Source organism: Prionailurus viverrinus, chromosome B2 (genome assembly GCF_022837055.1).
Source record: "Prionailurus viverrinus isolate Anna chromosome B2, UM_Priviv_1.0, whole genome shotgun sequence".
Taxonomy (NCBI): domain Eukaryota; kingdom Metazoa; phylum Chordata; class Mammalia; order Carnivora; family Felidae; genus Prionailurus; species Prionailurus viverrinus.
In genome coordinates this window covers 130,090,117-130,116,858 of record NC_062565.1, presented here as the reverse complement: position 1 = coordinate 130,116,858, position 26,742 = coordinate 130,090,117, and the positions used below count along the sequence as shown (strand labels likewise).

General features: G+C 40.4%; 1 protein-coding gene across 6 annotated transcripts in view; it reads right to left on the bottom strand.

The window, feature by feature from the left end:
- Positions 1-26,742, bottom strand: part of PHACTR2 (phosphatase and actin regulator 2) — a 132,123-nt gene that overhangs the window by 83,338 nt on the left and 22,043 nt on the right. For all 6 annotated transcript variants that reach the window (XM_047857872.1, XM_047857874.1, XM_047857877.1 and 3 more), the window contains exon 2: positions 18,088-18,255. In XM_047857872.1, coding sequence (XP_047713828.1) covers positions 18,088-18,255 — 168 coding nt within the window. The remainder of the gene's footprint in view (positions 1-18,087; positions 18,256-26,742) is intronic.

Here is a 26,742-nt window from a genome sequence, read left to right as displayed (position 1 = left end):
GCTCAACAGGGTTTCTTTTCAGGGTGATGAAAATGTTTAAAATTGACTGTGGTGCTAACTGCACAGTTTGTGAATATTACTAAAAACCAGTGAATTACACATAAAATGGGTCAACTGTATGGCATAGGAACTATATCTCAAAAAGGCTGTTAAAAAAAGAGTGCTGGAGGAGAGAAGAGATTCAGTACAGAGACTGAAAGCAGACCTCATTGAGAAGTTAGCAACTGAACATGGACTTCATTGAAGGAAGTTAAGTTGGTTAACAATAAGGAAAGCTGGAGGAAGAACCTTCTTTCGTTTTCCATTTCAAAGCTCCAAGGGTCCTAACAAAACTCATCCAAGATAAAAGAGATAACATTAATAATCCTATCCTGTTAAAGAAATTGAATTTGCTGTTTAAAATGCTTTTATTTATTTAAAAATGTTTTGTGATGTTTATTTATTTTTGAGAGAGAGACAGAGTGCAAGTGGGGGATGGGCAGAGAGAGAAGGAGACACAGAATCCAAAGCAGGCTCCAGACTCCAAGCTGTCAGCACAGAGCCTGATGCAGGGCTCGAACTCATGAACCATGAGATCATGACCTGAGCCGCAGTCAGATACTCAACCAACTGAGCTACGCAGGTGCCCTTAAAATCCTTTTAAAAAAGAAATCTCCAGGCCCAGGTTGTCTTGTTGGTAAACGCTTTTAAACATTTAAAGAGGAAATAACACCGATACTACAGAATCTTTTTTTTTTAAATTTTTTAAATGTTTATTTATTTTTCAGAGACAGAGACAGAGAGAGAGAGAGACAGAGAATGAACAGGGGAGGGGCAGAGAGAGAGAGGGAGATACAGAATCCAAAGCAGACTCCAGGCTCTGAGCTGTCAGCACAGAGGCCGATGCAGTGCTTGAACTCACAAACTGCAAGATCATGACCTGAGCCGAAGTCGGAAGTTTAACAGATTGAGCCATCCAGGCACCCCAGAGAATCTTTTCATAGAATATAATGAACTCATTTTATGAGATCAGCATCACTCTAATACCAAAACCAAAAATAGTACAAGACAATAAAACCAGAGACTGATATCACAAATCCTCCACAAAATATTATCAAATAAAACCCAGCAACATATGAAAAGAATACCACATGACAACTCAATTGTGTTTACCCCAGGGATGCAAAACTGATTCAATATTCAAAAATCTATCAATGTAATCTATCATAATAACCATCCAAAGAAGAAAAACCACATGGTTCTATCAATTGATGCAGAAAAAGCATCTGAGATATTCAACATCTGTTCATAATAAATACTCTCGTAAAGTCAGGTAAAAGGGAACCTACTCAACTTGATTAAGTGCATCTACAAAAAACCTTCAGCTAACACCACACTTCTTTTTTTTTTTTTAAGTTTATTTAGAGAGAGAGAGAGCACAGGCAACAGCGTGGGGGAGGGGAGAGAAACCCACGCAGACTCCGTGGTGTCAGCAAGGACCCCAACATGGGGCTCAATCCCATGAACTGTGAGATCATGACCTGAGCCAAGATCAAGAGTCAGATGCTTCCCAGGCACCCCCAACTAAAACCACACTTAATGAAAGCTTCCTTCTAAGAATGAGAAAGAGACAAGCAAGTCACATTTACCAGTCCTATTTGTTGTACCATACTGGAAGTCCTAGTCAGGCAAGAAAAGATATAAAAGGCATATAGATCGGGAAAGGAGAAATAAAACCATTCCTAATCACAGATGACATAATCATCAATACAGAAAATCCTAAAGAATCTTCACTAGAACTAATAAGTAAGTTTAGCAAGGTAGCATGATACAATTGTACTTCTGTAAACTAGCGATGAATAATTGGAAAACGGATTTTTAAAAACATATATCATTTATAATAGTTTTTTAAAAATTTTTTTTTTTCCAACGTTTATTTATTTTTTTTGGGACAGAGAGAGACAGAGCATGAACGGGGGAGGGGCAGAGAGAGAGGGAGACACAGAATCGGAAACAGGTTCCAGGCTCTGAGCCATCAGCCCAGAGCCCAACGCGGGGCTCGAACTCACGGACCGCGAGATCGTGACCTGGCTGAAGTCGGACGCTTAACCGACTGCGCCACCCAGGCGCCCCTATAATAGTTTTTTTAAAAGAAAGAAAAGAAATACTTAGGTATATGGGGCACCTGGGTGGCTCAGTCGGTTAAGCATCTGACTTCGGCTCAGGTCATGATCCCACGGCTTTTGAGTTCGAGCCCCATGTCAGGCTCTGTGCTGACAGCTCAGAGCCTGGAACCTGCTTTGGATTCTATGTCCCCCTCTCTCTGCCCCTCCCCCGCTCATGCTCTCTCTTTCTCTCCCAAAAATAAACATTAAAAAAAAAAGTTAAAAAAATTGGTATAAACCTAATACTGTTTTCTAAAGACTTCAAAATGCCAATGAAAGAAAGAAAAGGGCTAATTAAATGGAGAGACATAGCAGTTCATACACTGTGACAGTCAACATAGTTAAGATATCAATCCTACACAAATTGCAATATAGATTTAATATAATTCCAATAAAAATCCCAGAAGGATGGGAATGCAAGCTAGTGCAGCCACTCTGGAAAACAGTATGGAGGTTCCTCAAAAAACTAAAAAGAGAACTACCCTACAACCCAGCAATTTTTCACTACTAGGCATTTATCCAAGTGATACAGGTGTGCTGTTTCGAAGGGACACATGCACCCCCATGTTCATAGCAGCACTATCAACAATAGCCAAAGTATGGAAAGAGCCCAAATGTCCATCGATGGATGAATGGATAAAGAGGTGGTATATATATATATATATATATATATATATATATATATACACACACACACACACACACACACACACAATGGAGTATTACTTGGCAATCAAAAAGAATGAAATCTTGCCATTTGCAACTACGTGGATGGAACTGGAGGGTATCATGCTAAGTGAAATTAGTCTGTCAGAGAAAGACAAAAATCATATGACTTCACTCATATGAGGACTTTAAGAGAGAAAACAGAGGAACATAAGGGAAGGGAAACAAAAATAATATAAAAACAGGGAGGGGGACAAAACAGAAGAGAGTCATAAATATGGAGAACAAACTGAGGGTGACTGGAGGGGTTGTGGGAGGGGAGATGGGCTAAATGGGTAAGGGGCACTAAGGAATCTACTCCTGAAATCATTGTTGCACTATATGCTAACTAATTTGGATGTAAAATTTAAAGAATAAAAAATAAAATTTTAAAAAAATCCCAGAAGGAAAATTTTGAGAATATAAACAATCTGATACCAAAATGTGTACGGAAAGGCAAAGCAACTAGTCAAAACAATTTTGAAAATGAAGAATGAAGTTGGAAATACTGTGATATCTAATTTTCAGACTTATCAAGTTACAATAATCAAGACAACATGATATTGATAAAGGATCAGACAGATTAAGAGAACAGAATAGTGAGTCCAGAAATAGACCCACACAAATGTGAGTCTTAATTTTTGACAAAGACCATGTGGCCAATTAATTTTTGGCAAAGACACAAAGGAAATTCAATGGAGAAAGGATAGTCTTTTCAACAAATGCTCTTGAAAAGTTCTTACGAATGACGCCAAAAACATGATCCTAAGAGAAAGGAGTAATAAATTGTATTTCACCCAAATTAAGACCTTTGCTCCATAACAGTCACTGTTAAAAAATGAAAGACATTGCAGCGCCTGGGTGGCTCAGTCAGTTAAGCATCTGACGCTTGATTTCGGCTCAGGTCATAATCTTATGGTGAGACTGAGCCCTGCGCTGGGCTCTGCACTGAGAGCATGGAGTCTGCTTGGGATTCTCTCTCTCCCTTTGCCCTCTGCCCCTCTCCCCTGCTTGTGCTCTCTCTCCTCTTCTCTCTCAAACCAAACTTAAAAAAAAAAAAAGACAAGCTACAGTGTGACAGAAAATATCTTTAATAACATATCTAAAAAAGGCATTATATCTAGACTACCTAAAGTACTCTCAAAACTCAGTATTAAAAAGAGAAACAGCTCAATAAAAATTGTCCAGGGGCACCTGGGTGACTTAGAGAGTTAAGCAGGTGACTCTTGATTTCGGTTCAGGTCACAATCTCAGTTTGTGAGTTCAAGCTTGGCATTGGGCTCTGTGCTGACAGTGTGGCCCCTGCTTGGGATTCTCTCTTTCTTGTTCTCTCTCTCTGCCCTTCCTGCTTGCTCTCTCTCTCTCAAAAACAAGTAAACAAAAAACTCCAAAAACACAAAAACAAAAAACCACCCCCACACAAAACTGGCCAGAAGAGTTGAATAGATCTTTATCAAAGGGGAGTATATGGAAGAAAAATATGTTTATTGATTTTTAAAATGATACAAAGGTGATTGAATGGGGGTAAGGATAATCTTTTCAACAAATGGTATTAAAGTAACTGGGAACGAACCTTGACCTAAACCTTGTATCTTAAATAAAAATCAACCCAAAATTGATCATAGATCTAGATGTAAAATGTAAAACTATAAAAGTTTTAGAAGAAAACACAGAAGAAAGTCTTTGCAATCTGAGGTGAGGCAAAGAGATGAGACACGACACAAAAAACATGACATGTGATGAAAAACTGATAAACTGAACTTGACCAAAATTATGAATCACTACTCTGCAAGAGAGATGAAGAGAATAACAAGACAAGCTACAGTGGGAGAAAGTATTTACAAATCACATATTCAACAAAGAACTTCTATAGAGAATATATAAAGAACTCTCGAAATTGCACAGTAAGAAAACAACCCAATCACAAAATGGGCAAAAGACCTGAACAGAACCTTTACCAGGGAGGATATACAGATGGAAGATATGTACATGAAAAATAGTTGAGCATTAGTAGCCATTAGGGAAATACAAGTTAAACCTATGACAACATGCTACTACATACCTACTAGAATGTCTAATATAAAAAATAAGGACAGCATATCCATGTTCACAGGGGCACCTTTTATAACAACCAAGAGGTTGAAGCAGCCCAAATGTCCCCTGACAGATGAATGGATGAACAACATGTGGTAGATACATACAATAAAATATGGTGCGGTCATAAAAATGAAGGGAATGCTGACACACGTTTCAACACGAATGACGCTTGCAGACATTTTATGCTGCGTGAAATAAACCAGTCATAATAGGATACCCACTGTATGGTTCCATTTATATGAAATATACTACAGTAGTCAAATTCATACAGGTAGAAAGTAGAATGGGGATTACCAGGAGATATGGTGAGCTGTTCAATAGGTACAGAGTCTCAGTTCTGTACGGTGAAAAAGTTCTAGAGATGTATTTTATAACAGTGTAAAAATACTTTACATTTCTGAAGGGTTCGTTTAAAAAGGTTTAGATAGGGGCGCCTGGGTGGCTCAGTCGGTTGAGCGTCCGACTTCAGCTCAGGTCACGATCTCACAGTCTGTGAGTTCGAGCCCCGCGTCGGGCTCTGTGCTGACAGCTCAGAGCCTGGAGCCTGCTTCCCGTTCTGTGTCTCCCTCTCTCTCTGCCCCTCCCCTGCTCATGCTCTGTCCCTCTCTGTCTCAAAAATAAATAAACATTTAAAAATAAAAAGGTTTAGATAGTTTACATTTTAGGATATGTCTTTTTACCACAATAAAAAAAAATAATGACAATACCAAGTGCTGGCAAGGAAAGGGTACAATGGAACTTTCTTACATTGCTGGTAGGAATGCAAAAGTCTGGAAAATAGTCTGTGGCAGTCATTTATCAAGTCAAACATGCACTTAATGTATGGCTCAAAAATCTCACTCCTACCTATTTTCCCTAGCAAAATGAAAACTTCTGTTCACATACAAGAAAACCTTTACATGAATGCTTATAGCAGCTCCATTCATAACCACCCCGACCTGGAAACAATCTATGTCCTTTGACAGGTGAATGGATAAAGAAGCAGGGTGATTCTTCTCAGAGCAGAGAAGACTACCCAAAAATCGTAAGGAATGACTCATACATGCAGCAACCCAGATGAATTCAAAGCTGAAATGGTGAGTGAAGGAAGCTAGGCTCAAAACATTTCACACGAATGATTCCAATTTTTGTGACATTCTTGAAACAACAAAATGATAGTGAAGAACAGAGCGGTGGTTGCCAGAAGTTAGGAGTTGGGGAGGTGATAGTGAGGGGGTAGGGTGTGATTATAAAAGGACAGCACAGCAGGACTGAGGAGAGATAAAACTGTGACAGAACTAATAATGGTGGCAGTTACACAACACAAACATATAATGAAAGTCACAGAACTACACACACACATACCCCAAAGAAAAAGTATTAGAGTAGTGAATGACCAAGAAGATGACCTCTTTTGAGAAAGTCATGACCACAAAGGCAGTAACAATGAACTAGTTAGTAGTTCCTTTGTATATATGCTTCCAGCCTTAGCCAGTCACAACTACTTCTGAGAAAATCTCAGCAGTCCAGCGTCAGACTTGTCAGGAAAGACAGCCATATTTTTCTGTGGACTATAGGCTCATTGGCCCATGGCTACAGTAAAAATGAGACGCAAGGCAGAGAAAAGTTTTGGAAAAATCAAAACCCTATTTGTGTTTTCTGAAAGGCCTAAGGTTTGACACAGCAAGCACAAGCCAGTGCTCAGTGAAAAGCTTCATCCCTAGAGCCCCAGTTTGCTGGGGGTAGTTTACAGGAAACGATTCCAAAAGGGGTGCCAATAAAAGACCACAGGTAAACTTGAGGCTATGAGGTCTGGGGGCTCCTGGGTGGCTCAGTGGGTTAAGCGTCCTACCTCGGCTCGGGTCATAATCTTGTGTTTCGTGAGTTCGAATCCCACATTGGGCTCTGTGCTGACAGCTCAGAGCCTGGAGGCTGCTTCAGGTTCTGTGTCTCCCCCCTCTCTGCCCTTCCCCACTCTCTCTCTCTCTCTTTCTCAAACATAAATAAACATTAAAAAAATCTAAATTAGAGGCTATGAGGTCTGGAGTGTGCAAAAACCATTCCAGTCATCTCTGGGCCGTGACCTCTGCTTTTCTTCCTCAGAGAGGAGCCACCAATAGGCAAGCTATAAATATAAACCAGTTTTCCCCTTAAAAGCAAAGGTGAAAGGAGTTGGGAAACATCTCTCTTTGCTCTGATCTGGAAAAGGTAAAAGATACCCAGAAGGAATGGAAACAGTACGGTTAAGGCAGTTACAAAGAGAAATGTCTTGAGAAAGAAAAGAGGAATCAAAATGACAGTTAAGAGGTTGCCAGGAGAAAAACAGGTAACACAAGGAGAAGGAAACGGATGCTGTGCTTGATGTGGATCTGGAAACAGGCAGACAGACGGCCGAGAGGAGCGGTACGTCTGAGACACTGACGGACAATGCTCTCGAGCCTTGAAACTTTCCCCCTTTGTTAACAACTGTACCCCTGGAGCATAGAACGACATGTAGGCTCACGGTAGGAGGCTGGTGAATATTCGCTATGCGAATGAACAGCAAGTGAGTGTCAGCAGGAAGTCAAACAGTGGTCCCTGAGGAGCGCTTACTGATGTGTGTGCTCAAGGTGGCGCCTCACATGGAGACCTGGGTGTGGTCAGAAGGAACGCTGTCTTCCCCTGTGTGTTCCTCAGGACACACAGAAGGACATGCCAAGACTCCTACTCTCCTGATTTTTAGCAATAGGAATAATTGTCTTCCCCAGAAATAATCAGACAGCCCATCTAGTCAGAAGTCCTGAGCAGGAAACAGAAAGACGCAGAAGGCTGGGCTGTGGTTTTCTTCTCTTCTGGCTGAAGGTCATGGTATGGAGAGAGTGGACAATAAAAGTGAGTGGCTGCTTGAACTGATGGTCTCAAATCAAGGTCTGATTTTCTGGACCATACATTTGTACAGAAATGCTAGGCCTGACAACTTACGGGGTCCCTTCCGTGGAAAAAGAAGTAACATGCGGGGCAGAGACTGACTGGTTTGGCCTAGTGAAGAGAACCTTAAAGTTGAATTAGAGAGGGAGGAAGGCACTTGGATAATGGTACAAAATCAGGTCCTTTGGAGGACAGCAGCTAGGACAGAAAACACAGCAGCAAAGACTTCCAGTGCTTTCAGAAAAAACAGCATCCCAGAAGTGTGAGCATGATATGAACAGGTGCAGAGGCAGAAGAGAATACATCGAGGAGAACCAAGGTGTCCACACAGTAAAGTAATTCTTTGAGATGTGGTGGGACAGGGTTTGTGATAACTGGAAAGAGACCAATCTGACCCAAAGGGGAGGTCTAATGTAGGAGGGAGCTCACCCGGCTGCACATTACCAAGAAAACACACAGAATGGAGGGAGACATGTGTTGGAGAATATGCAGAAGGGTACACAGAAATGACATAGAGCACATTGTTGTATGTACGTAGGGGGTAAAAATGGATCACCCACCTTGAAGGATTTGGCTGTTCTTCTATATGTAGAACATTAAGTGAGCAGAAGATATTTAATTCCTACTGATAAATTCTTGTCATTTTAATAACAAGATGAATTCCTATTCTGGATGCAATTCTAAATACAAAAAAATGTGGCTGGCGAAGTACAATCATAAGAATTTGGGGGAAGTCCCCATGTTATCTTGGCATTAAAATAGCCAAGAAAGGGCAGCGCCTGGGTGGCTCAGTCGGTTGAGAGTCCGACATCGACTCAGGTCATAATCTCACACTCACGGGTTCGAGCCCTGCGTCAGGCTCTGGGCTGACAGCTCAGAGCCTGGAAACTTGCTTTGGATTCTGTGTGTCTCTCTCTCCCTGCCCGCTGCCCCCTGCCCTCGCACTCTCTCGCACTCTCTCTCTCAAAATAAATAATAATAATAAAATAAAAATAAATAGCCAGGAAAGGGAACATGAAGTCTAGCTACACTGTGGGCTATGTGAGAGGAAGGACCTTGTCAGGCTTGTTCATCAAGTGTCCTCAGAACATGCTGCCTTGGGCCAGGTACTCAATAAAAATGTACTGAATAACCTGGACAATTTAGTATGGCCCCATGCTGAGAAACTCTGAATTGAGAATACATCGATGGGATGAAAGAACTTTAAGAAAAGAAGGAAGGACCATTATGTAACACTGTGATCAGGAGATCTGTATAAATACACATACTAGTGCTAGGGGGTAGCTGGAAACATTGGAGAGAATTTCTTTCAAGTCGACGTAAAAGAAAAGTTCCTCAATAATTAGAGTGAGGAATTAGGAGCTCAGAAGCTGAAGGAACCACTTCATCTTGTCAGGTTTGCCGGGGACAGTGGGCATTCCTGCCTTGGAGACAGATCCAGATGACTGGGAAGGCACTCTACAGCCCTAAAATTCTTAATTTAAGTGTAAAATTCAGACGATATTTTCCTATAGTTTCAAGAAGTAGTGTTTGGCTGTATGTGAACAAATCCTAATTGTAGCCAGTTTCAGGTATATTGTGGATCAAACTGAATTTTGTAAATTAGTTTGGAAACATACTTGTCATCCCAAGTAATTTAGCAAAGCAGTACTGCAGACAGCATTAGCATGTAAGCAAAGGACCATTTACCCGAGAAGATCATACATGAATTCTTTCAATTTATAAAGGCATTCTCTGAAGAACTTGATATCCAGACCCACCAAAAAAACAAAACAAAACAAAACAAAACAAAACAAAACAAAACAAAACACCAACATATGAAGGTTCTAAACTTGGACTCCATGAAGCTCTATTTCTGATACTCTGTCAAAATCTGGCTCTTAAATTCTAACTTCAGAAAGAAAGCTGTAGGGGTGCCTGGGTGGCTCAATCGGTTGAGCTTCCTACTCTTGATTTCAGCTCAGGCTGTGATCCCAGGGTTGTGGGACTGAGCCCCACAAGGGGCTCTGTGTTGAAGGTGGGGCAACTTAAGATTCTCTCTCTCTCTCTGTCTCTCCCCTGCTGCCCCTCTCCCCTACTCACATGCACGTTCTCTCTCTAAAATTAAAAAATGAATTTAAAAAAACATAGAAAGGAAGCTGTAACAAAACGTTTATATTACAAAGTTAAATTCCTTTCCTGGATTCTCGCTTCTCTTCTAGAATTGTATCGCGTGAAATTACATGGTTTGTCAGGAGCCATGGTGTCAGCAACAGATATCAAGATTAACAACCAAGACGTTCATGAATGTGAGGTATTTTAATTGTTAAATGACTGGATAAAGTTTATAACGGACTACATTCAGTAGGTTGACACCACTGTTAGAAGGAAATACATGCTCTCACTCCTGTGATTTCTTACTTAATAGGATTTCCCTGAGTGCGTTTCTTCCCCTCCCTTATGTCTTTGTTCAAGTGTCGCTTTCCTAGTAAAGTTTCTCCGGCCACGGGCATCTTAAACTGAAACTTACCTCCCACATTCCCTATTCCTTGCTTTATGTTTTTCCTTCGCACTTTTTAATATACTAACTTTGGGGGTTTACTTTCTGCCTCTTACCGCTACTAGAATATAAGCTCCATAGGGGAAGGCAGCATTGTCTCCTTTGTTCCTTGCTGTACCACTCTCTGTTAACAGTGCCTGACACAGAGTAGATGTGGATGCTGAGCAAACATCTGTTGAGAAGACAAATGAGTGGAGGGCTCGGCAGACCTGGTTGGGCTGTGTCGTTTTTGGCTTCCTTCTGTATATAACTTCTTTCTGTAACTTCCTGTGGGGAGATTCTCTTCCCTTCCTCCAATATGGTGCTAAGGTAAATGATACACAAAAGTCCTTCCATCTTTTAGATGGAAGAAGAACAAGACAGATGGTAGAACAAGACAGATAAGATCAAAATGCTGTCATTTATCAATGCAATCAGACCAGTCCTTAACAAATATCGTCCTAGGAAAACCTTCTACTTTTGCCCTACTTTCTAGATAGAGAAAATAATCCCAAACAGAGACATTATGCCGCTATGGTTACAGAGAACATTATCTTTAATAGGACCAAACATAAATTTTGACCCTTGTCAACCATTTTTCTGTGCCTACACTGCTGAAATTAGGCAGGTAAGTGGAACCTAAATTATTCTTCCGACCAAATCCTTCTCACAGCAAAAACTCTAGTATATGAAGCAAACCCACAAAGTAGGATCACCTTTCAGTGCTCAGTCCTCACTGATCCGGGTATGAAGTTATCTTCTAGAGATACAACATAGTGCGACGGTCAAAGGTACTGGCTGTGGCACCATATTGCCTGGGTTCAGACACCACCTTTGCCTCCGTCCGGGTGTGCCTCCTCGGGTAAGTCATCTGAATTTTCTGGCCTCAGTGTCCTCATCAGTAAAACTGGGACAACAGTAGCAGTGACACTTCATAAACTTAGATGATTAAATGAGTTAACGTGAAGAAACTGCTTGGAGCAGAACAGAACCTGGCACGGTGATATTATTATTAATAGGGAAGGCAGAGTACCAGTAAATTAAAGCTTCGACCAGATGCCTCTCTACAAACCACTCTCCATTCGCAGAATGCTGATAACTTGCAACAATGTTATCTAAAAATCTAGACAGGCATTCCTTCTGCATTACTAACAACACAACTCTGGAGGCCATGGTTATGATGAAGATAAATTTCTTTATTTAGGAGTATAACTTACTTTTAAAATAAGGGCAAAAGAGAGGAAAGAAATTTTCCCTCATTATTTTATTGACTTCTTGAAAGTTGTACATGGTTCTAATTGAGAGTACATGCTTTTGGTTAGTATTTTATTTACTGTCTTTCTCTTTTCATTATGATTTTTCAGTCTTCAATTTCTTTTACAAAGTCCTAAGCATCCAGTGCTGTATTTTTATAGTGGATATTCAATAAATAAGCAATTCAAGGCACATTCAAGAGTACATACTAGGTATAAACTATTATATAAAGCACCTGAAGTGAGGCAAAAATGAGGGAGCAAGTCTCTGCCCTTAAATATTTTACATAGCAAATTAAGAGCAGGCACATAAATTAGAGAAGTCAAACTATACATATTTTTAAAGAATCACAAGAAAAGGAGGGAAGGTTCATATTCAGCTGATACAAAATCAAGGTGAAGAATGTGTTTAAGAGGGGCACAGTGGCTCAGTCGGTGAGTGTCCTACTTCAGCTCAGGTCATGATCTCCCGGTTCGCGGGTTTGAGTCCCACATCAGGCTCACTGCTGTCAGCAACAGAACCCACTTTGGATCTTCTGTCCCCTTGTCTCTGCCCCACTTGCACACTCTCTCTCTCAAAAATAAATAAATGTTACAAAAAAAAGTATTTTTTTTTTTTAATTTTTTTTTTCAGCGTTTATTTATTTTTGGGACAGAGAGAGACAGAGCATGAACGGGGGAGGGGCAGAGAGAGAGGGAGACACAGAATCGGAAACAGGCTCCAGGCTCTGAGCCATCAGCCCAGAGCCTGACGCGGGGCTCCAACTCACGGACCGCGAGATCGTGACCTGGCTGAAGTCGGACGCTTAACCCAGGCGCCCCAAAAAAAGAGTATCTTTAAGAAAGAAGAGATGTGTCATGACCCTTGCATGACACAGTATTTCCCCCAGGTGTAGCTGTGGGAGGAAGAAAGGCCTGGAGACAAGAAAGCTTAGGGGCACGTTCAGTAAGTGACCCTGCATGACTGAAAGCCAATATAAGTGACTATTTGAGAAAAATTAGGGGAAATGTCAGTTTGGGTTACACTGAGGACAGCTGAAGAGTCTGGAATTCACTTAGGAAACAATATGGGGTCAGTCATACTTTTGAGCAAGAAGCAATGGGACCCAAGTTCCACCTGAGGAAAATTCCTTCATGGTGGAATCCAAGATGAGCTAGAGGAGAGAGGGCGAAGGTGGACAGTTTGCCTACCTATTTCCCCGAATCCACAAGAAGCCTCGCTCTTTCTGGCCACCTCGCTCTTGAGCTATGCCTTTCCAGCAACAGGAGCTCCTGAACCTGAGGTTTGGGGTCTGAGGGGACCCCTCCCCAAAACCCATACACTGCTTTCCACTCTATACAGTGAGTTTACGTCCTCAGTCCTTTGGTAACTTCCTGTCCTAGTTACTAGCTCTATTTCCTGGTTCCTGGAAAAACAAGGATGGGAGTTCTGTGAGTTTTTCTATTCGCATAGCCGGCACCATCTTCCCATGAATACTACCACTTAGTAAAGAACGCCCTGGCTACTAAGGCCTGCCCAGATCCCCCACTCTCACTCTCCGGGATGCTCTGTTATTCTACTTTATTGGTGGAACACGTGACATTTTGGTCTGAAATACCCACTGTTCTATTTGCCTGACCTGAGGCTTGGGAAGTTATCATTGTGGTTACTCTGGGATTCCTGGCAGCTCCTGGCATCCTGAACTTTCTCTGTCAGCCTCACCAGCTGGGTCAGGTCCCCCTGTGGGCAGGTTTACTGCCAGAACCTCACCTCTCCCTACCTTCTCTAGCATTCTGTAGGTTTCTACAGCTAGTACAGCTAATACCTAAATACAGCAAAGAGGCTACCTGCAATAATACAGTGATAAGGATCAGACAATGGGGACTGAGAAGAAAGGCTAACGGTAGAGACCTTGCACTAGGAGAAAACACATGAAAGGTTTTGGAACCCTTGGAACGTAGAAGATGGTAAGAGGCAAGGAAAAGTCAAAGGACTCCATGGTTCAAAGTCAGGATGCCAAAGAAAGCCATGTCTGCAACAGCATGGATAGCTGGGATTGGCAAGGATCTGTTTTGCATGGGAATGTATTCTGTACGTAGTACTTTCCCACTGCCTCTTCCCTCACTCTGTGTTCATTCATAGCATCTATCAGCACGTTACCTCTTTAGAATGAAAGCTCCAGGAGCGGCAGGAACCTTGCTTACTCACTCAGTGAAGAATACCCAGCTCCAGAACAGTGCCTGGCATGCATCACATTTTCAGTGATATATGTAGAACTTATGAATGGATCTGAGGTTAACATGCACTCCTCAGGCATTGCTACCCATCAAGTGCTTGGGTAGATGTGGCTAGGTCTTGGGTGGAGGCTTGGTTTGGAAGATATGAGAAGAGATGAGAAAAGCACATTCAAAGAAAGAGACGGGTTAAGACACATAGCAAATTCCTTAAAAGGTTTAGGGGATATGAGAAGGCGGGGGGAGAGAAAAGAAGAGAGAGAAAGGAAAGTCAAAGACAACCAAGATAATGACATCTTTTGTAAATCAAGGAAGGACTAACCAGTGATGGCTAATGTTGCAGAGTTTGGAATGGATGGCAATGAAAGAATGACACTGAATTTCCTGGTTGGGAGGCTTGGAATGTCATCAGAGGAGCGCTGGACACAGGGGCAGATGGCAGAGGGAAAGGAATGACCCCGTGGAGAGAACGTGGAAGCAGTGACACAGGCTGTATTTTCAAGATGTTTGGTCTTTTCCTTTTTTTTTTTTAATTTGAGAGAGAGAGAGAGAGAGAGAGAGAGAGAGAGAGAGAGAGAGAGAAGAGAGAGGGAGAGAAAATGCAAGCAGGAGAGAGGGGCAACAGAGAGAGAGGAAGAATACTAAGCAGGCTCCATGCTCAGTGTGGAGCCCAGCATGGGGCTCGATCCCATGACCCTGGGATCATGACTTGAACAGAAATGAAGAGATGGACACTCAACTGACTGAGCCACCCAGGTGCCCCAAGATGTTTCTCTTGATGGTAACAGACTATGCAGAAATTAGAGGAACAACTGTGTTTAGACGGGATTTGTTTGTGTTCTTAGCTTTGGGGAGATGGAAGCATATTTAAAGATCCAGAGGGAGGAGCCTCAGCCACTACCCACACCCCACCCCCAGAGAAACAGTTAGAAAAAAAAAAAAGGAAGAAATTATTGTGTAGGAAAATAAGTATAAATGACATTTGGAGTTCTAAAGATACAGAAGGGATGTAACTATAAAGACCAGAGAAGGGCCCTCGCACCCAGATGATGAAAAGAGGCCCCAGGGGAAAGTAAATGCCAAGAGGACTGTTTTCCTATCCTAGAAGTTGACAGCCTACGGACCAGCCTAAACAGAGTTGAAGATACAGGTAACTTTCCACTTTAAAATAAGGCCAGAGAACATGAAGTCAGGGCACAGTCCCAAACAGGATGGCCCTCCAAAATATAGCTGACACTCAAGGACCACCAAAGCAGGCAGAGGACAGGACCCTTCTTCTTTTTTTTTTTTAGATTTTTATTTTTAAGTAATCTCTACACCCAACGTGGGGCCCAAACTCACAACCCCAAGATCAAGAGTCTCATGCCCCATGCTCTGAATAAGAGCCTTCTTAACTACCACCACCATGTGATTACAATGGCATTTATTACAATGGCATTGATAAATCACTGTTGCATCCTATCCGTTACCAACTAAAAATCCTACAACAGAAACCCAGACTAGGAAAAGCAGTATTAATCACTATGTAGTGAAACACAGTAAGATCCACATCCAAGCGACTATAATGCCAGGAGTTCAGAAGGAAAAACAGAAGATTTACTTTTCTTGGAAGAAATGCATCTTCTTTCGGATCCCGACATATTGTGGGATGTGCCTACGGTGTACTTTATAGTTTGCCAGATAGCACATGGCCTGGGTCATATCCAAACAATGAGAGCTCATTGTTTGGGACAATTTATTAAAGAAGAAAACACCTTTCTCTTGGTTATTTCCAAATGCATCAGTTTTCCTGAGGACGTGACATCTTTCCTCAATGTGAATAAAACATATGTTATACCGTTTTGTGCCTCCCTGTATTTTAGCCTTTACTGATACACTTCATAAAGCTCAGCATTAAAATAAGCATATATATAAGGTGATAATCAAATACTTTATAATGGGACACTTCATAACATGAAATACAAGTAAAATATTAAGAATATGGGTTTAAAAAGAAAGGACAAAAATAAATGTAGCAGATAAATTCACAAAGATTTGTTAGCACATCTACGTGGCTTGTTTTTATTCTGCTATGCCACAATATTGATGCAAAAAAAAAAAGAGAGAGAGAGAGAAAGACATCTAATAACTTTTTCAGGTTTTTAATGCACTTTGGTAGCTTTAGGAGCTAGGAATATAGTATCCACAAATAACTCCTTGGAGCTACATACACTTCTATAAAATCCTGTGTGAATCTGAAAAGAAAACAGAAGACAAAGATGGGGAGGCTATCCTCAATAAAGATGGGAGAACATAAAATAATACTTAATGCTGTTTAAAAGGACTAATCGTAAATATTCAGGGTTACAGACTATCTACTGTTAAAATAATTAAAAAGGGATGACAAAGAAAAGTGAAGGAGAATTTCCTGGTAGCTGCCTTTCTACATTAGGGAGAGAGAAGTTAGCAGCCTAGATTCAAGTAAAGGGCAAGCTACACAAATGAAGACACTTCTTTCCACCTTCCCTTCTCAGTATCTTCTCACTGCTGCTCCCTGGAGCCCCACTCCCATCTTGGGTAGCCATGGTCGCCTGAAGAGCCATATTCTCTCAGTGCTTAGGGAAATCCAAGAGGGGGACAATTAAGAAGACCAGTATGGTTCCATTCGAAACTGAAGAACAAGGGAGAACAAGATATCCAGCCAGGGGTTAGAAGGAGACAACAGAATCTGGAACTGAAAGCACTTTAGAATTCAACTCCTTCAACTCTGATCTGACTTCCCCAAGGTCACATGGCCCCTAGGGGGCAAGGACAATATCAGAACCCAGGTGTCCTCACTCAGCACAGCACTCTGTCCACTTCCCACTGCCTCCTCATCCCAGAAGTCACTTAGAAACTACAGAAAATTTAATAACCAAGCTAATCTCATTGCCCCTAAACCAAACTCTCTTTTTTTCTATCTTTTCATTATAGAAATTCCCAATATCTCCAAGTAGAGAGGTGAGAATAATAAACCCCATGTTACCCATCGCTGAGCTTAAACAATTACCACCTTGTGGTCAGTCTTCTTTCATCTATACTCACCCCACCTCCAGGATTATTTTGACATGAATCCCAGATACAGTATCATTATATCTTTTTAAACATTAAGTGCTCAAAGAAGTTATATAGCTGCAAATGCATCAGAGACAATTTTGTTAGGAATGTCCCAATTCCATACCCTTGTGCTATCTGACGTATTTTCTTTCTTTTTTTAAAGATTTTAAGTAATCTCTACACCCAATATGGGACTCAAACGCACAACCCTGACATCAAGAGTTGCATACTCTAACGACTGAGCCAGCCAAGGGCCCCTAAGGTATTTTCTATTTTATTTCATTGCCCTAGAACTAAAGGCCAACTCTCATGTCAGCACAGACCAGTAAGATATGCTCTGTGACCCTGCACATACAATGACAATATTAACCTTGGGGCAATGAGGAATTCTGATGAAGGGACTGTATTAGACAACAAGCACAGAGAAAGTTGAACTTCTATCATGAGATAAATGGCTTTCTACCTTAAAGATCATCCCACTGATACTGGACACCTGTTTAAGTTAGGCTTAATTCTGGCCCGAGATCTAAAGCCCATTTCTTCCATGAGTCCACATGAAGCTTTAACACGAAGGTTAAATAATGTCTAACATGAAAGGTGCTAAATAACGTAATTCTTAAAGTATAACAAATCCACAAAATAATTATAATAAATTTTCACACCAGCAGTGTTATGACTCCCTTAGGAAAGAAACCATTTACTTGTCCTAAAGGCATGATGGAAATTTTAAATTTAACAATAAATACAGCAACCTTTTTCCTTCAAACAGCCATTTAGATTTTGCCCACAGAACAAATACATTCAAAAAAGACATTAAAAAGTTTTTTAAGTTAACAAACAGGATTGTACTGCTGGAACTAAGTAGATAGACAATAGTGCGTGTGTGTGCATGGATACTTCAGCTACAATGTTGACAAATAACATTTCTGCTTCTAATTTTCTATTTCACCTCTCCCTTCCTCCACACTAGTTTTCCTTATGAATTTACAAGTATATATTTAAAAATAAGAATATATTTGAAAGTCAATGAGTGGAAAAGGAGGCAAATCAGAACTTTTAGGTTGTTTCATCTTTAACTAATTTCATTTCAAATATGGATTTTCTTTTCTGGGAGAAAAAAGCCTTATACGACACAATTGGTTATCTTTTCAAAGATTTAACAACTCATCTTTTAACAAAGTTATGATATTCATACCTGCTGAGGTTTCTCTGAATTTGTCACTGGTCTTCTTTTTCCTCCATTTCCAAGGCTTAAAGATTTTACCGATGGTGGAGAGTTTCCCCTTTCTCTTGAAGGGAGGTGTTTGGGAGCCTGCTGTTGGGCCATCTGAGTTTGCTATGGAAGCTTTGTCGAGTCCATCAACTGTATAAAGAAAAATAAAGTCAGAGAAAAGCTGTAATAAAAAGTTGAAACAACATCATGTGTTTCTTCCTGTACTTTAATAGCAAGCATGGCCACTTTAATTGGAATCTCACATAAAGTTTATTTTGCCCCACTTCCCAGGGGCATAACTCCCCTGATATCAGTCAGTAAATCAATCAATCAGAAATTACAGTCCCCTCAGATAATCATTTTGGAGAAACAGAAGAGACGCAAGAGACTTACATACTAGCTAGGGCCAAATAAAGGCCTGCAAAACACAGCTGATTTCATCTGTAGCAACTACATCGATGTTTTGTGAAGGAACAGAATATTCTAAGTAGTAAAAGCCTAGTTTGCGAGCATAATTCATTCCAGAAAGAAACATGCTTGTAATCCAAAGCACTTGTATATCAAAGCGAATTCAAGAACCATTTGGCTCAGTTGGGATCACGTGACATCCAGTGTCACATTCTACTCGTATTACGAGACATCGTTCGTTTTTCAAGTTAAAATTTATTAGAAATGTTTCCTTGTCTTGCAGAACATTCGCAGAGCAAGTTACTCGCAATCCAAGGTTTTATTCTATTCCTGAAATTGGATGTACCTCCAGAGGCTAGTGTGGCAGTCTCAGTAATGAATATTATAGTTATGGTGTAGTTTCTCCTTCACAAATAAAAACCATAGTTTCTCCTTCACAAAATAAAACTTAGTGCCAAGAAGCTAAATTCTATTTAAAAAAATTTTTTTTAACTTTATTCACTTTTGAGAGAGAGAGAGAGAGAGAGAGAGACAGAGCATGAGCAGAGGAGGGGCAGAAAGAGAGAGGGAGACACAGAATCCAAAGCAGGCTCCAGGCTCCCAGCTGTCAGCACAGAGTCCAACACGGGGCTCAAACTCACAAACTGAGATTATGATCTGAACTGAAGTCGGACACTTAACTCACTGAGCCACCTAGGTGCCCCTAAATTCTAATTTTTATGGTGCTAAAATTATCTTTTGCTCCTATTGCATTAAAAAAAAAAGTTTTCAGCTTCAAATAAACTGGTAATTTTCACTAACAATAAGAAATGTATGGAAAGGTGGGTATTGTGTGTGGTAGAATGTATCTTTAGTGACTTAATCATTTTATTAATCAGAAAAAAGGCCCAAAACCCTAAGTTGCCTTGCAGGAAGTTGAAAACAGAAGGAAGACAATGATGGCTTATGTTATTCCAACCATTAAATTTTAATGACAAAAAACTGGAAGCAGCCCAGAATGGATAAATTATGGTACTGTTCATGCAATGAAATAACACTCAGCAGTAATAATAATAAAAACCCACTGATACATTCATACAAAAAGATGAATTTGTTTCAAAAACATCGTGCTGAGAAAAATGCCAAACACAACAGAATACATACTGTGTGGTTCCATTTATATGAAGTTCTAAAGGAGCCAAAATGAATTTATGACAATAAAAAAAAAAAAGGCACAGAGCCTGCCTGAGATTCTCTCTCTCCCTCTCTCTCTTCACTCCTTCACTCTCTATGTCTCTCAAAATAAACTTAAAGTTTTTTTGTTTTTTTTTTTTAAATCACTTGACATACCAGAGCAAGAAAAATCTTAAACTGGATGACAAAAGACAATCAACATACACCAACCCCTAAATCCTTATGGGCTTCTTCCAAAAATGGAATGATAAACTCCATTCTTCCCTCCTGCAATATCTATCCTAATTTCAGGTAGAAATGCAAATCCTGCAGTGACTGATTCTTTCATATGTTTCCTGACCCCACTTTACCCTGCTCATACTGGCCAAAGTGCAATAGGCAGGAAGAAATATGAAACAGACTGATTTTGAAGCTAAGCCAGAGTGAAAATGTAAAATCCTTCTTTACTTCACTTCCTCAAAGAAGGGGTAAGCCGAGGGAGGAACTGAATGTATGGTGTTTCTTCTTTTTTTGCGATTTTATGCTGAAGGGCTTAGTTTTGAACAATTTAAATGCTGCGAAACATATAAGGGCTGACTATCACAGATATAGGAATGAGAGTCTAAATCTCAAATCTGTCTCTGTGGCTAGAGACACACATCCACTTCCCATTTTCTTTCAAGCCACATATCCAGTTCCCTGACACTCCATAAAAATTCTGCTTTTGATCCAAACCCTTGAAGAATAATCTACTTTTTCTCCTGAAAACAAAAATAAACAAAACAAAAATTACATAGTTCTCTAGGTGACAGATGGAGAGATTGAGTGAGTGAAGAATTAAAGCCTTAATGTTAAATTCATAGCTGCATAAGAAATTAACTGCTGTTATCTTTCTTTATTATGCATTTACAGTTCCAGTCTTTACCTCTACTCCGGAAAGGGCCTGGGCCAGTGCCAATGACCAGAGCAGTGCACACATATGCGTATCTTTTTTTCTGACTGAATAAATTCACCTGTAATTTTGTAATTGTTGGGTTAGTAGAGCAAACCATATTTGCAATCAGAAACCATATGTCGGCACAGTTGGCCACACCGCCATTGTACTTCTCTTAAATCATAATGTGTAGGGGATTTTCACTGCTTTTGAGTAGTATGCACATAACATAAACTCTCCTCTCCTCCCAACACCCAGAATACTGCCGGTTCCATTGAATTTTGCATTTCCATGTAGATGAGAACACTTTGCTAGGCAAATCCCAGATGAAAGTCTAAATTTCCTGACTGTTTTAAAGGCTAATTTGGATCAACTTTCATGATAAGAAGAGTATCCTGTTCTTCACCAGAAGTTTCTTTTTCACACTTGAGATCAACATTTTAAAATATTTCAAAATATTTTAGATCGTTAAATATTTTAATATTGTGAAATACAGTCATTAGCTGTTCTAACATAGACATTTTAAATGGCACAGCTAAGTCTATTTTCCTACCGAATGAGCTCACACCTAATAGGACTTCTCCACATTACCAATTGTTGAGAATTCAGAGAATACAGGCAGGTTTTATTTTTCATTTAAACAGAAATTTATCAAATAGGCAGTTAACAGTAATGTACCAATGCTCTGTTCCATGGTTGTAACAAATTTATTCAACTTACACATGAGATGAACAACAGAAGAAAGTAGGGGGGTATGTGAGAACTCTCTCTCTCTCTGCACTATCTTTACAACTTTTCAACAAATTTAAAACTATTTTAAAGTTGTATTCATTCATTCATTCATTCATTCATTTGTTTAGAGAGCATGCTTACAGCGGAGGGGCAGAGAGAGGAGGCAGAGAATCCCAAGCAGCCTCCCACTGTCAATGCAAAGCCCAACATGGGGCTCAAACCCATGAACCACGAAATCATGACCTGAGCTGAAATCAAGAGTCAATGCCCAACTGACTACGTCACCCAGGTGCCCCTAAAACTATTTTAAAATAAAGCATTCATTTTTTTTAACTTAAAAAAAGTTAATTTATTTTTGAGAGAGACAGTGCATGTGTGCGTGCATGCATGCAAGTAAGAGAGGGGCAAAGACAGAGAGGAGACAGAATTGAAACAGCCGCTAGGCTCTGATCTGTAAGCCTAGAGCTCGACATGGGGCTCAAACTCACGAGCCATGAGATCATGACTTGAGCCGAAGTTAGATGCTTAACCCACTGAGCTACCCAGGCACCCCTATTTTTAACTTTTTGAGGAATTTCCATACTGTTTCCCAGAGTGGCTGCACCAGTTTGCATTCCCACCGGCAGTGTAAGAGGGTTCCCCTTTCTCTGCATCCTTGCCAACATCTGTTGTTTCTTGAGTTGTTAATTTTAGCCATTCTGACAGGTGTGAGATGGCATCTCATTGTGGTTTTGATTTGTATTTCCCTGATGATAAGTGATGTTGAGCATCTTTTCATGTGTCTGTTAGCCACGTGGATGTCTTCTTTGGAAAAGTGTCTATTTGTGTTTTCTGCCCATTTCTTCATTGGATTATTTGCTTTTTGGGTGTTGAGTCTGATAAGTTCTTTATAGATTTTGGATACTGACCCTTTATCAGATATGTCATTTGCAAGTATCTTCTCCCATTCCGTGGGTTGCCTTTTCACTTTGTTGATTGTTTCCTTCACTGTGCAGAAGGTTTTTATTTTGATGAAGTCCCAGTAGTTCATTTTTGCTTTTGTTTCTCTTGCCTCTGGAGACGTGTTGCGTAAGAAGTGTCTATGGCCAAGGTCAAAGAGGATGCTGCTTGTGTTCTCCTCCAGGATTTTGGTGGTTTCTTGTCTCACATTTAGGTCTTTCATCCATTTTGAATTTACTTTTGTGTATGGTCTAAGAAAGTGGTCCAATTTCATTCTTTCACATGTAGCCATCTAGTTTTCCCGACACCATTTGTTGAAGAGACTGTCTTTTTTCCTGCTTTGTTGAAGATTAGTTGACCATATAGTTGTGAGTCCATTTCTGGGTTTTTTATTCTGTTCCACTGATCTGTGTGTCTGTTTTTGTGCCATAAAGCATTCATTTTTATAAATGTGGCATTAGCTAGCATGGAGGTGCATGAGGATGAGAATTTAAGAGCTGCTTAAGGGTGAGGATATCAGCTGTAGGGAGACCTTAGAGGGTATTGCCTTTTACTAACAGTAAAAATTTCTGCACAAAGGAATTTTGGAAGTTACTATGCTTTAGGATTGCCCATCTTTCTCTTTAAAATCTCTTTTTATCAATATTTTCAATTCCTAGTATTTTATCACTAAGAGGTATTTACAGGTCATTAAATTGCTATTTCAGCACTTTTTTAGCACACAATGGACCCAAATAAGGTAATTGATACTCAACATCTTTCAAAAGGGTAGATAATGGGACTTGAAAAATGGTGTCAGGAAGTATCCACTCCCACTTACTGCGAGGCCATACAGAGAGAGGAGATCCAAACATACCCCCAATACTCTCTCTCTCTCTCTCTCTCTCTCTCTCTCTCTCTCTCTCTCACACACACACACACACACACCATGCTGGGATTAGAATCATGTACTGCTAACATAGAATGACAAATCTGGGAATAAAAAGTTCTTTGTTCTTTATTTTTAAATCATTAAAGCTGAACTGTTTTCAATAATAGAATTTTATTTGGGAATCAAAGTAGATTTAAAGAACTGAAACTTATTTCATGACAACCGAGGATGTATTTTTTATCCATTTTTTCCCCTGCACTCCTGGGGATGGGACAAGAGCGAACGGCACAACTCAGGAACAGAAATCCCATGGCTCGTGCCGGTGTGAAAGGGCTGATGAACAGGTGCCCCGCAAGAACCAGCCACTGACCCGCCATGAGTTTCATCCCCTCTTGCAAGCAAGAATTAGTAAGCACTAACTGATAATCAGTAATATTCACTGAGCATTTACTGTGTGCCAGGCACTGTGCTGAGTACTTCATCTGCACCTGCTCATGCTAATTCTCACAAGAGCTCTGAGACAGAGATTATTATTAGTCCCATTTTGGAGATGAGAAAGGTGAGATTCCCAGAGACTAAATATCTAGCTCAGTATTTGGCAGTGTGTGTGTGTATGATAATGAGTAAGTGTCTTCCTCACGTGACACACTTGTGTGGGTGGCGGAGCTTGGATTTTAGGCAGAGACAGCCCGCTTCACCACGGCATGGCAAGGCCTGCTTTAACCCGGGGCTATAGAACCCACCATGTAAGGTCCTGGGAGATCACAGACAGTGAGACAAGATTTTCACCCTTATGGAGCCTGCAGGATGGTTGGGGAAGCAGGTGTGATCAGTGCTCAGCGATGCCAGCAGGTGGGGAGGCAGTGTAACAAGGAAGCAGAGCCCAAATGTGGGAGCCCAGAGGGGAGCAGTAAACGCTGACTGAGGTGACGGGGGACTGTTTCACAGGGAGTAAGAGATTTGACCGGGGACCAAAAAAGATCAGCAGACATTTTGGTGGAAATCAAGGAGGGAACGGCCTGAAAGTTGACCAAATCAAGGATGGCTGACCTTTTAAAGTAAAGCCAAGAAAAACGTTCTCATTGCCATTCTGCTCTGCTCAGAATAGACCCATGATATGTCTTTATGGGAAAAAAACGAAAGCAAACTTATAAGGTCATGTCTGAACATGTGAAATGGTTAAATGTGAACATTTTTACAAAGGAACTAGAGAATTAGTGAACTTTCTATATATCAATGTATATACCATTACTTAAAATCATAAAATAATGCAATTTTAGAGTTAGAAAAGATCTTGATTGGTGTGGGGAAAAAACTGCTTTTCATTGGCTGACAGCTTAAAAAAATAATCAACATTAAGGTAGTAATCATGGCTAAAAATAGTTTTTAAATTATTTAGCCATCATCTTTTAAAACCCATTTAGAGCAAAAAGAATAGAATGTAAACAAGAAATCATATTTAAAGAAAAAGAATAGAATGTGAAAAATGCTACTATCAATAGAGGAAAAAGAAGGAATATTAATCCCCCTGGAGGAAGACTGCTCTCATAACTTGACCCTGTATTTGCCAATTTCCAGAAGCTATAATGTTATGTCAAGGGACCTGGAGTAAGATTAGTCATTCAAATTAATACTATGGAGCTCTTTCAAAATAATTTTTAGGTACACATACAGGCAGGAAAAGAATTTGTATAAGCAGTCACCATCCAGATCAAAGTCTAGAATCATTTCCAGACCCGAAAACCTTTCTTGTGCTTCTTGCCAGTCAATACCCATCCTCTCCCTTCCCCCAAATAACCCCTGTTTTAACCCCTATTACCACCGATTGGTGTTATCTATTCTTGAACTTCAACTTAGTGGAATTATGCAGCATTACTCTTTCGTGTCTGTCCTTTTTCACTGAACTTTATGTCTGTGACATTCATCTAAATACATGAGCTATCCAAAGCAAAGCTACCTAGCCACAAAATGGAAATGTGCTATCTTAGCAAGACCCAAGACGACAGAGCCCTTGACAACGACGAGCTTTATGCAAAGCTCTTCTATGTATAAAGGATATCATTACTAATTTCATTATGTGGAAAACGCAAATAGCACCTCCTTTCCTTTACCAGATCTGCGGGAAAACTAATCTATCTTTTTGAGACGGACCTGAAACCGCTAAATTGGAAGATCCCCTATGCAAGATTAAAGGTGGAGAAGCAGTGTATTTTCTGGAAATAATGACAGCTTTGTGTTTATTTTTACTCTGCATATTAGGGTATGCAGCAGTTCTGAGCTATGCAATCCACAGAAACACTTGAGTACAACAGTGTTCGTTCTGGGAACTACAGCTGTGTTTAACACAGGAGTTCTACATTATCCTATGTATATTAAAAACCTATGTGTGAAAAAACTGAGACCTAGGAAGACTATGTGGCTTTCCAAATCATTAACTAATGGCAAAGACATAATCCAGGTCATGTGATTCCTGACCCAGGCCTTTGTCCCCACTCCATGATCCTGTCCTCCTTGGAATATGACTGGGGAGCTGGAAGCACCTCCTGGTAGCTCTAAAAGAGCATTAAGACTCTTTTTGCAGAACAAAAAGCAAAGACAGTGCAGAATTAGAAAAGACAATAAATTTCAGTTAACGTTCTGGGTTTCTACGATCCAACTGCAATGGTTAACTAACTGTAAGTGAAGAAGAGGGTTGGGTCCCAAGCCCTGTGACCTTCGGCAGGCACCCCAGTTATTTCATTGCTGAAATTAGGAGACTAAGTTACATGATCTCTAGGCTCCTTTCCAACTTGAAAAATGCTATGATTCTCATACTGATTTGTGCTGAATGTATCGATCTTTCAGGCCACATTAAGACCAGTTCTAAGTGCTTTATGAATATTGCCTCATTAACTGTCAACGCAACCCTGTGAAGCGGGTGCTATTAGCATTCCCCCTTTATAAATAAGGAAGGTAAAGCCCAGAGAGAACCAAGTAAAGTGTCTAAGGTCACAAAGCTGGTATTTGGGCTTTAAAGGAAATAGTTTGCCTCCAAGAGTATCCTTTGTACAAAATGGAACAGAGGGACATAGGTGGGAATGGAGAGCTAGTTTAAGAGAAGGCAAGACATAAACCCTAACGAACAATAACCCAGTTCTACCTCTGGCTGCTTCCCTGGACTATTCCAAAGGATGACGGCAGGTACTGTTTTGTCTCTTAAACAATCCCAATGTCTTCCCGGGTAAGTTCATGCTGGTTGCAGACAGTGTGCTCTTCACTGATACTAACTATGGTCTTCTGATTGCCCGTAATCCTTATTTATCATAGTATTAGTTTTAGGAATTTGATATCATCAGTTTTTTAACTTGTTTTTCTAATGGAGGCAGCCATTATTTTTAAACCCCCACGGGGAAAAGCTACTAAAGACTTCCATCTGTCTGCAAGCACTGACAAAGAATTTCAGAGCTTAAACTTGTGGCCGATAGGCCTGAAGAATGAGTATGTTTGTGCAGCTGTATGACATCCTCATGCTCTGACATGCACAACATCCCCTAGGCTTGCTACAGGATATTTAACAGATTAAATAATATCACTTGTATTGGGGCCCTGAAGAAACGTGATT